We start from the raw sequence: 11,492 nt of genomic DNA on the forward strand, positions 1-11,492 counted from the left end.
ACCCACTGGGTTGTGTCTGCCTGAAGTCATGTGCTGCTTGGACAAGTCACGCAGGAGGCTGTGATGCATGTTGCAGGACCTTCCCATTCTGCTAGTGGGGACCTGGGAGAGGGAAGCCAGTGGAGGGGGCAGATCTGCAGAGCCAGGGGTGGGGGACCACCAGGCTTGAGGAGCTGACTTCGGCCTGTGGCTGCCTGAGACCAGGAAGCCGCTTCCCCTCAGGGGTGGGACAGGTGGATGGACTGCCCTGCACCACTGTGAGGCACAGGAGCAGACCACCAGTGTACTCAGTACAGGTGTCTGGACAGGCTGGCAGCTTCCCAGGCCTGAACCAGCCTGGCTGAGGCGCCACCCTCCTGCCACTTCCTGACACAGACAAGAATGATTTTGTACAGAAGGCTGACATTCGTGTGGGGCTGTGCCAAGCTGCTGGCACAGAGGAACAGAGCCGAGTCGCCCGGCTCCAGGGAGCTCAGGTTGAGTTCAGAGCTGAGGCCAGGGAACTGCTGTGCTGAGTATCGAGCAGGGATGTCTCCTTTTTCTCTCTGTTCCTGGTCGTAATACTGAAAAAGGAACTGGAGGCCCTGGCCCAGGGTCTGCTTGTACCAGTACACAGAGCGGTGTCCAGAGAGAGGGGAGCATCTCAGGGAGACCTGCTGTCCTCTTGCTTTGACCAGATGTTGAGGGGTTTGCAAGACTCCAGAGTCCACTGGGCCTGTGGGAGGAGAGGGAGCTGAGGGCAGAGCCCAGGGGGAAGGTCCAGCTGCAGCCATCCTGGGCTGCCATGTGCTCCAGGAGAGAAGAGCACAGAGCAGAAGCCGTGTCCAGACTCACCTGACCCCAGGAGACTAAGGGCCACCCAGTAGAGGAGCCTGGAGCCCATGGCAGCATCAGAGCCCACGGTCTCCAGGCGAGGGGTGGGGCCACCTGGCTGAGCATTCAGAGGTTCTGAAGTTCTAGTCTCCCGTCAGCATCACATGGCACGCTCTCACATGACCTCCCTGCACCAGTGACAAGACCCAGGCTGTACCTACTGAGCCCTCCCTGCCCTGCACAGCCCCTGATCTGAAGGTGGGTCAGCTTGAGCGCCCTCCTCTGGGCCAGCTCCACACCCTGTGTCCTTCCATGCGAGGTCCACCTCTGCAGTGCCACTGCTGGCCTGACGCTGATTCCCTGTCCTGAACTCTCCACCCCCTTCACCTTTTACTGCAGAGAAACCTCCTTTCTTGTCCCATGCTCTCTTCTCCCTTAACCAGTGATAACTTTGTTTAATTTCAAGGGTTCAGGACCAACTAAGAGACCCACCTGCCTCCCATTCCACACCTGATGCAGCTTCTGCTTCAGCCCTGCTCTCCTGGGATACCTTCTGAGGTCTCTCAAGTGCACTGCAGCTCCATGAAACCACAGTGCCCCCAAGTGGTCCGTGGCCGGCCCTCAGTGTCATGCAGTCCACCTTCTGAACTCATGTCATGATTGATTAAATCAGGAAAAGAGATCCCCACCGCTCATCCCCTCATCCACCCTCATTCTGCTGCTTTCTCATTCTGGACAATTTAGGGTTGATTTTCAAGTCCAAATGGAGGATTTGAAAGCCTGTGGAGACAAAAATTGTTTCATTTGATCATTGCCAAAGTTTAATAGTGCAATTTTCAAAGAAGGATTCTAAATATTACATATGTTTTTCCAGGTTTATAAAATCTTAAAGTGGAAAATTCTATCTGCTCTATTTAAGGATGATTTGGTTGGATATTAATTTGCTGCTGCTACCTAGAAGAGCCCGTGACTTCTCGCCAGTGATGTTGTGCCTCTTAGTAAATGCCACCAGAGACACTGTGTCCAGATGGAGGAATCTCCAGAAGAAACTACACATGCATACACACACACACACATACACACACAAACTCACACTAATTCACATCCACACCCACACATACAGTGTCTCATGAAGATACAACTCTTTTGTTTGGGATGCTTCCCTTATAAAGAGAGAGCTAGATAGTCCTCCTACTATGGGAGGACACAGTGAGACGCTGCCATCTATGAACCAGAGGGCAGGCTCTCATGACACATTGAATCAGCCAGTGCCTTGACCATGGACAACCAGCATCCAGAACTGTGAGAAATGAATGCCTGTTGCTCACAAACTTCCTATTAATGGTATTTTGTCATTAATCCAATGGAACAACGCAATAATCAGCTGCTCAATATACATCCACAGAATGCAACTAAGAATTTTCAACAAACATCATAAATATACTATGTGAAGATATTCAATGAAAGCAAGAATGAAAAAGATATCCTACACATAAGACTGGGTACGGTTAATTCATAGCAGATCAGAGTTACACACCTGACATGGAACATTATCATTTGTAAGGGTTTTGTTATGGGAAAATGTATATGATTCTCTAAGAGAAGTCACTTTTTAGTGTCTCTAGGAACAAATATATATCATTAGTTTCATGAAATAATGACTCCTATCATCATTTTCTTTCTTAGCCTGTATTTTATCGATGTAAGACAACAAATTTTTGATTCAGCTAACACTTGTGAAGTCCTCTCCTCTTTGAGATCTACAGGAAATATTCTAGGGCCCAAAGAACAGAAATCCAATGTCTTTCCCAAGATTTCTGTCATTCCAATGGAGGTTTATATTCCCTTGGTTCCCTCTAACCCAGTCTCATGACCTGGACAGAAAGCTAAGACTGTCTTGGATTAGTTCAGAAAACCCATCACACTAAGTATGGTAAATTTAGAAGAGTTTGGTGAAGACTTTAGGAAGCCTTCCAAAGATTCATATGGTACAGAGCATAGCTTTTCCCCATTTCCCTCTTGCTGTTACTTCTCACATCAACTTTCAAGTCTTTGCAGGATCACCAATCTACCCATCCTCCATTTCTTCCAGAATTTACTTTAGAAATTCTGTAATTGTAAATTCTTTTTTGCCAATTTGAAATCTGTGTCAATCCATTTTAAAGGTAAATAAAGATAAGCTAAACTGCCAAATTTATAACCAGTAATGTCTTTATCAAAGATGTGCAAACCATCTCTTTCAAACGTAATGATGAATGGGGTGGGGACCACCCTATCTCCAAGTGTCTATGGGAGGGTCAGCTCCTAACATAGGAGCTTACTTTAACTCAGTAGAGGTCTACGGAACTCAGATTCTGTTCAGTCCACTTCCTTAAGAACTTGTCAGTGTTCATCTAGAGAACATTTATGGATTTTAGCATGGATTTGGCATTGCATAGATATGTACATAGATATAGAAGCACAACTCCATCTATCTATCTATCTACCTACCATATCCAATTTTATAACAATGTCCTAAGATGGAACTTGCCATGTACATATGATCAATAATAGAACTGTACCTGGTATTACCCAGCACCGAGGCCCAACACCAGAAGGCAGCATGATGACAGGGGCATGGTCAATGGAATAAGGTGGGGTTGTAATCAGAACCCAGAAGAAATAGGAGTGTGGGGCAAGGGAAAGAGCACAGAGACTCTACCGAGGGACAATGGGAGTTGTCACCTGCCTAGAGGAAGTGAGAACAGTTCTCCTCAAAGGGCAGAACCAAAGGAACTTTGAAGAATGCAGGATGGGAAGATGGCAGTTGAGGAAAGGTGCTGGGGCTGGAATCACAGTCTGGTGGAGCAGACATGGTGTGCTGCCACCTCAGTCTGCTGTTTCTGCAGAGAGATGCCTGGGCTGTGCTGTGCTGTGCTGTGGCTGAGGCTGGGACAGGCGAACGTGGAGCACTGATTTAGGCTGCAGATGCTCTATACGGGAAGGAGACAGAGCCCTGCAAGGAGCCTCCTCCTACTGTCTTTAGCAGCTGATGCCATCCAATCAGCTAAGAGATGGAGAAGGCCAGTCACTAACAGGATTAGCCAGAATGAATGAGTAGATACAAATATGCACTCAGCTAGCCTAGCACACCATGTCCAACACTCACTTGGGAAGCCCTGGTTCCCAAAAGAGCCTCCCTGTATGCCGCATCTATTTCTACCACTCCAACACTTGACACGGTTGTGTTGGAGTAGAGGATTCAACACTTGACATGGTTCTGTTGGGGGTCATAGGCATGGCATGTCTCCATGTGCAGTTGCTTTTAATACTAATTATCAATATATCCTTAGATTCAGGTTATAGAGAATACTGGGGAGATTTCATGGTTCTGGGACACAAAATAACATATAATAAAGTTTAATACTAATACTTAGATGAATCATAAATAAGCAATTATGATTTGCTCAAATTTGTAAGGAGCCTGTGATTTCTTTTAGTATACAATTCTCTAAAAGTTGTATATGAGAGTGTATTCCTCTGAACTTTGATGTGGTGTTTGGTCTTCATTGCTTTCTTAGTGTTTATGATTAAGTTTAAGGGTATTTTTCCCACTTAATAAAAAAAATAGATTGATCATAAGTACACTTTGTATTCTTCCTACACCTAGTTCTTTAAAGATCAAAATTGAGTTTTAGTCCACCACTGAGTACGTGAAATAGAATAAATATTAACTGTAAGCCAATTTCTCTATTCTCTGTTAGTAATAACAAAAAATTTCCACTGTTAATAAATAACATTAGAGTTCTTAGAAAGGGTAACTTCTATAGAAATTTTATTTTGTATTCTTTCAGGGAAATTAAAACTAAACAGAGCATGTTGCCCTCTACCTTGCGGGGAACTGGGCTTTTTTTTTTTTATTTAAGTTATCATACAGTAAGAACATGTTTCTTGAATAAGATCATTAATTATACTCTTGAAGATTTTTTACTTAACATTTCCTTGTATTAACCATGAAATGATGTAATCAATACCAAAGAAAAAACATAGAAAAAGATTCTGTGAACAATAAAGATTCAGATTCAGCCTCGGAACACTTGGTGTCTCTGTCTGCTGTTTCTCCACCACGCCGACACCTCCCATCCACCTAGGACCCCCGACTGCTGCTAGGGCTGGACCCCAGCACCTGTACTGGGTACAGGGTGCTGGGGGACCTCTGTCTCTGCCACCTACTGCTCCAGAACATTCCTCCTTATTAGGACTCAAACTCTGGTGTTCAGATTCTCCACCTTCTAGAAAGTTTCCAGGTGAGGATAATTAGTGTCTTCATGAAAATCCCTCATCATCTTTCTAGAAAACCTGTTTCGACTGTAAGATGGAAGGCATATTTTTCTAAAAACCCAAGACTTAAAGAGGATGCAGAACTTCATGGTCACTCCCATGGCTGTATTTTTTCGATCCTTGGGTCCACAGTCCAATTCTCTGATGCCCATGAGCATTCCCAAATACCCTGGACTCTCATACCCCCATTACTATTTACTCTTCTGTTAGAATTAATTTAACCTCTACTGGATCTCTGCATTCCCACTCACTTCCCACCTTCCTGAGGCAGCTGAGAGCTGGAGCAGAAGCCTGGAGTTTCTGCAATGGCAAGAAGTGTCTCTGAGGGTCTGTGCCTAAGCCACTGCTGCAGAGACACATGGGCGAGTCCCTCAGCTTCCCTGGCTGGGGGAAATCCATGGAGAGGGTGGAGAAGAATCCCTCAGACCTCTCATCTGAGAATCAATCCCTGAAAAATTCAGCCTTCTCTGAAGGAAGCTTGTTATAGAAAGAAACCAGGAACTCCAGTCCATTTCCCAGAGTCTGTCAGTACCAATAGAGAGAAGAATGACCAGCAACAGGGTCACACCTCAGAGTCACATCCTGCCCTGCCTCTGTGACAGCATGGCTGGGGGCTTGTCTGACTCCAGGTTCCATACGTGCTGTGGAGGAAGCAGATTACAAAGAGAGAATGAATTGCTAGTTTGGAATTGCCCTCGGGGCTACACAAGATGGGACTTGCCCAAGCACTCCCAGGACTCACCTGTGCTCAGAAGACCAAGGATCACCCAGCCAAGGAGGCTGCTGTCCATGGCAGGGTTGAGGAGACCAAGGCCTTCAGCTGGGGCTCTGGTCCTTAGTAGCTCCAAGAAGAGATCTGGTGATCTTCAGCCTGTACTGCCCCCACTGACTCAAGGACAATCCCAGGAGAGCAGGTACCTGAGTAGCACTGTGGACACAGATGTCCCACAGCACACCCTGAGCATTCCTGAAGTGTGCAGAAAGGGTTAAGTAGCGTGATTGACCGGGACCCTTTGATAACACAGGCTTGATGATAGCAAGGTAGGGTGTAAGATCCCAATGAAACAGTAAGACATGCTTTCCTCCCTGTGGGTCTGTGCAAAATCTCCTGCAGAGGCTCTGACCCTGACGGTTTCAAATGCTGGGAATAAAGAAAATTGGGTGAAAATGACCCTGTAAAGGTCAGTGTGGAGAGGCAATCCAGAGAGAAAGTGAGACCTGCAACCCACAAGGACACTTCAGAGCAAGGGAAGACAAACGGGTGGAGAGTAAGCTCCCAGCTGAGTATGTCATGGGTCATGTTTCCTGGGGTTCAAAGAAAGTGACCATATAGATGTGGATCTTCCATCAGGGGAACCTTCCATCAGGTTTCCTGGGGTTCAAAGAAAGTGACCATACAGATGTGGATCTTCCATCAGGGGAGAGATTCAGAGTACAGATTGAAAGTGAAACAGAGACAAGCTGAAGTAAAGGACAATAGAATTGGAAAAGTCCATATATATATATATATATATATATATATGTTTATCTTTCCATATATAAATATTATAAATATTTATATATTTTTATATATATTTAATTTATATATATAAATATATATATATATATATATATATTTTTTTTTTTTTTTTCAAAACATTTTCCAAAGCTGGGATCTCCTATTGTCCTTTGTAGCTGTTTCTAACTTGGGACCCATTTTAGAAATCCCTTCTGTTTTCCAGAGCTGTGTGCTGCTGACCCTACAGGGTGTTATTTTGCTGACAGGGAATCCTTGGTGGAGAGGAATTTGGAAGTGGTAGAATCTGAGCCATAGACAGCAGGACACCTGGGGGGACAGGGTCTTCCCTTTAGTCCTCTAAAGTATGTGACTCAGGTGGCACAAGCGCTTGTTTACAGGACCGAAGTGACCTCTTCAACCAACACATCCACTCTTCAGCAGGCTTCTTTCATTTTATGTTAGAAAATGAATTTAAAAAGCCAGGTTCAGTGGCACCTGCCTGTAATACCAGCAGCTCAGGAGGCCAAGGAAGGTGATTCACAAGTTCAAAGCAAGATTCAGCAACGAGGCCCTAAGCAACTTACTAAGTTTCTATCTCTAAATAAAATACAAAAAGGGCTGGTGACTTGACTTAGTGGTTAAGTACCCTTGGGTTCATTCAATGGTACGAAAAAATAAAAATAAAAATAAAAAAACACCTAGAAACAAAATGTTCATCTTTTCATCAGTTGACAGAGCAGGGTCACAGCAGTGTAAGAAGCCTCCCTGCTGCAGATGCCATAGAACATAGAGCTGCCATGTGGGTGGAATTGGCAGGGGCTTTTATGGACTGCAGCTTCCTCCAGGGTCCTACAGGAAATGTTCAGAGCCTTCAGCTGCCCCTACAGCTTCCTGGTCGTCCCACAGGTTTGTATGTAAGAACAGGGTGACTCTGCAGGGCTGGGTCTCAGCTGCTGGCACAGAGGCACAAGGCTGAGCGCTCAGGCTCCAGGGAGGCAGGTGAGGGGATAAGAGGGTGTCGGGGACTCAGGTGAGAAGCCCCTGGGCACAGTCTGGTTTTAACCAGCTCCTTATAATCGTGAGGAACCTGAGCTCAGGGCCTTCTTAGCACTTGCTTGTACCAACAAGTGCATTATGTCCCAGAGGCTGCTCACATTCCAGGGACTTCTTATGTGTGGTCCCTTGATGAGGGGTCTAGGTGTCTGGCTAATGCTGGTGTCCATGGGGACAGTGGGGAGGAAAGGACAAAATTCAGGTTGAGCGCAGGAGGAAGGATCTTACTCAGCTTGGAGTCCAAGGACAGCCCCTTGGAACACAGAACTCGCTTGTCCCGAGGACACAGGGGACCACACAGCAGAGCAGCCCACAGCCCAAGGTGCAGTCAGGTCCTACATGGGCATCTTCAGGCTAGGACACCCTGGCTCAGGGAGTGTCTTAAAGCTCCAGGACCCTGGTTGGTGGTTTTGCCTGTGATGTCACTGTCCCTGTCTGTTTCCCCAGCTCCAGGGGATATTTCTTGCTCCCCTCCCAGGACACTCTACCTAGATTCCTGTAGAAGGTGTTCCTGTCCTGACCAGGCTGGAGGAAGGACAGGGATGCACCAGGAGCAGAGCCCCCTCCTACTCCTCAGGATGCTCCTCTGAGTGCCCTTTGTCCTCAGCTACTCTCCTCCTTATGCAGCTCACTCCACCCCTTCCTCCCAGGACCCCTCTCAGGACAGACCACTTCCCCCTCAAGTGACCTCCCTTCTCCCTTGCTCAGTCACAGCTCAGGGACAGCACCCTAGAACCATTGTTCCCTCCTTGTCTAAGGCTTTGCGGAGGGAGGATGGTTAGATGATCATGGTGCCCTACTGGACCACTGCCACCACTTAAAGTGCTTTACTGTGACTCCAGTATGGAGCCAGGACCTGGGGAGGTGCTGGGGCGGATTATCCTCTGTCCCTGTCTCTGTCCTTGAGACCATGAGGCTTGGCAGTGCTTATTGCAACATGTCTTGCTCACAAGGTTCAGAACCAGAACACCATAGCAGGGGTGCGATCAGACAAGGGGAGTCACTTTGGAACTGACTCTGGTGACTTGTGCAAACCAGTGCTCCCAGCAGACAGGAGGATGGGGTCAGGGGCTGGGGTCCTCCTCTCTACTCTCACTCCCTCCACCTCTCCCAGTCCAGCCTCCCCTGTTTCCCCATAGCACAGTGCCACTGTCTGGCCAAAGCCTAGCTTCTCCTGCACTCAGGCTCTCCAGCTCCAGCCACAGCCATCCAGACTTGCATGGTGTTGCACAGAGCCAGCAGCCCCTGGGGAGGGCTGGAACAGCCAGGGGATAATGAGGAGCAAAGAGTCTGAAGCAGCAGGGGGATTAGCACCAGGAGCCACACCCAGGACACTACACTTATACACTCCAGAGATTGCCCATCTCACGATCCTTAGCAGTGTGCTGAGCAGATACTGACCATCCAGCCCTGATTATTGACCAGGGTGTTGAAGAATATAGGTATTTTTATTCACAGAATTCCGTGGTACAGCAAAATAATAGTAATAATAATAATAATGGTGGAAGAGTTCAGAGTACAGTGATGTAGTAAACTAAAATAAGCACATCTATATACAATGGAGAAAATGTAATGCTTGGAGATAAATAGAAAAAAGTTATGCAATTGCAAGACAACAGGGATTTGGGGTATAGAGAATTGAAAAGAAGCCCAAGGGGGGAAATATATATATATATATATATATATATATATATATATATATATATATATATATATAAAGAGATCTCTTTTTTTCCCTCTGGGGCAATTCCTTTGTGTGCAGAAGGCGAGAAACCAGAAGCCAGAAAGTTAAGAAGAAAACAAAATTCTGGAAGGCTGGAGAGTTAAGCAGATATTTCAGAAGACAACTAACCTGGAGGACTTTTGCATTCTGACTCAGAGTGATGTGGGTGATGTTGATGTGAATTTCACTAAGACCCCAAAAGGGCATCCTTAAGAAATAATGACCCCATGCTACAACGGCCCAATGGGAGGGCAAAGTTGAGAATCCTATGTTCCATCTAATAGAATAAACCTAACACAGTTTAGAAGAGTATAACCTAATGCAGAGCCTCTACTCTCTATTTTCCAAAGTGCAATACATAAACTGCTTCACAATATTTCACATGGAATATTTTCGAAGTTTTCATAGATGTTCATTCCCCCTAAAATCTATCAGTTTTCTGTTCAATGCTGTTGCCTGTGTTCTTCACTCAAATGTAAATTTGATCTTGCCTTCTCATGTCAGGTGGGGCAACAGTAACTACTGCCTAGAGATTTGAGTTCAAGTCCTTCCCAAGCTTCCACCACCTTCCATCATCTGCCTGCTTCCTGCTGTGAGGAAGGTTCAAAGATGACAGTGAGTTGGGATGGGGACGGGATCCTACTGCACACCTTCCTGAAGGGATGCAGTCTCCAGTGCACAAGCAGCTTGGATTTGCTTCTCTGCCATTCTTAATTTCTGATTGACCTATTGCTAAAGATGGACATGGATCTCCAAAACAAATCTATATGCTTATTATTATTATTATTTATATATGTGTATATATATAAAATAGCACTTAGATTATATTATAATGTTATATATTTATATATTATTATATATTTGCATATATGTATATATTTTATGTACATATTTATGTATATGTAGAGCAGAGAAGGACAAGAAACAGTCGCTCCATCACTTAAAGTCCTCAGGTCTTCCATTGTTGGTGGAGTTCGGTGGGTGGGTGACACTCTTGGAGCCCCTACTCAGCTGACCAGAGGAATTCTGCAAGGCTCTGTGTGTGGAGAACTCAGCTGTCCATCAGGTGCCCTGGAGGCTGCTGCAGACAGACCCTCCACTCCAAGGGGCCCACAGAATTGGAGAGCAGAGCCTGTGGCACAGGGAACTCACTGTCCCCACAGCTTCCTGGCTGCCTGGCAGCTTTGTGAACAGGCAGTCAGTGACTCTGCAGGGCTGTGCCTTGGCTGCTGGCACAGAGATACAAGGCAGAATCATCTGGCTCCAGGGACTTGACATGGAGGTTTAAGTGAGCTTTGTCTGGAGATTCAGGTGAGAAGCGACTTGGAACCATTTCATTTACAATCATTTCCTTATTATTGTAGCTAAACATAATTTTCAGCAACAGCTTGGAGTCCTGCTTATACCAGCTCATTGTATCAAAGCGAAGAGTTTGCTGATATTTAAGGAACTTCTTCTCTCCCGCCTGTGCCAGGAGGTATTTTGGGGTCTGGGAAACACCTGAGTGCCGGGGGCCTGTGAAAGAAAGAAGAAGAATTCAGGAAAATCCCAGGAGGCAGCCCTGGCTGAAGGCAAGGTCCAACAGGGCCACGCCACCTGTGCCCAGGACTCACCTGCTCCCAGGAGGCAGAGGGCCACACAGCAGAGGAGCCTGGAGCCCATGGCAGGTCAGGCAGGCCAGGCCAGGCCCCAGCTCAGCATTGCCGTCTGCAGAGTCAGAGCCTCTGCAGCCTCCACTGCTCTCCAGGGGCTTCACTGGTGACGTCACTGCTGTGATCCTTTCCCTGTTCTCAGGGTCTCCATGAACAGTCTCCTCCTTGTTCCTGTCTTCAGCATGCTCCTGTCACAGTGTGTGGGACTTTTAGAGGAGGTGTGGGGGTGAGCAGGCACCCTCCAGGCTGTGTCTGACAGCCCTTCCTGCACAGCAGCTCCTTCCCTCCCTCTGATCACAGGAGGGGCACCCTGCCCTGCCTCTGCTTTCCAGGACAGTGTCAGAGTGAGGCTGGTTTCCCTGCTCTGGACCTTTTCTTTGGTTTTCTGATAATGCTGGATGACCCCACTCACATCTGGCTCCCTTGAATGTCT

General features: G+C 46.6%; 2 gene segments (V, D, J or C); both read right to left on the reverse strand.

The window, feature by feature from the left end:
• Positions 1-287: 287 nt before the first annotated feature.
• On the reverse strand, positions 288-926 carry LOC124991239 (T cell receptor beta variable 5-1-like). The segment is given in 2 exon segments: positions 288-715; positions 835-926. Coding segments are annotated over 2 exon segments (477 nt in total).
• A 9,679-nt stretch (positions 927-10,605) lies between these two features.
• LOC124991240 (T cell receptor beta variable 3-1-like) lies at positions 10,606-11,069 on the reverse strand. The segment is given in 2 exon segments: positions 10,606-10,922; positions 11,021-11,069. Coding segments are annotated over 2 exon segments (366 nt in total).
• Positions 11,070-11,492: the final 423 nt, after the last annotated feature.

The sequence above is a fragment of the Sciurus carolinensis genome, chromosome 8 (assembly GCF_902686445.1).
Source record: "Sciurus carolinensis chromosome 8, mSciCar1.2, whole genome shotgun sequence".
Taxonomy (NCBI): domain Eukaryota; kingdom Metazoa; phylum Chordata; class Mammalia; order Rodentia; family Sciuridae; genus Sciurus; species Sciurus carolinensis.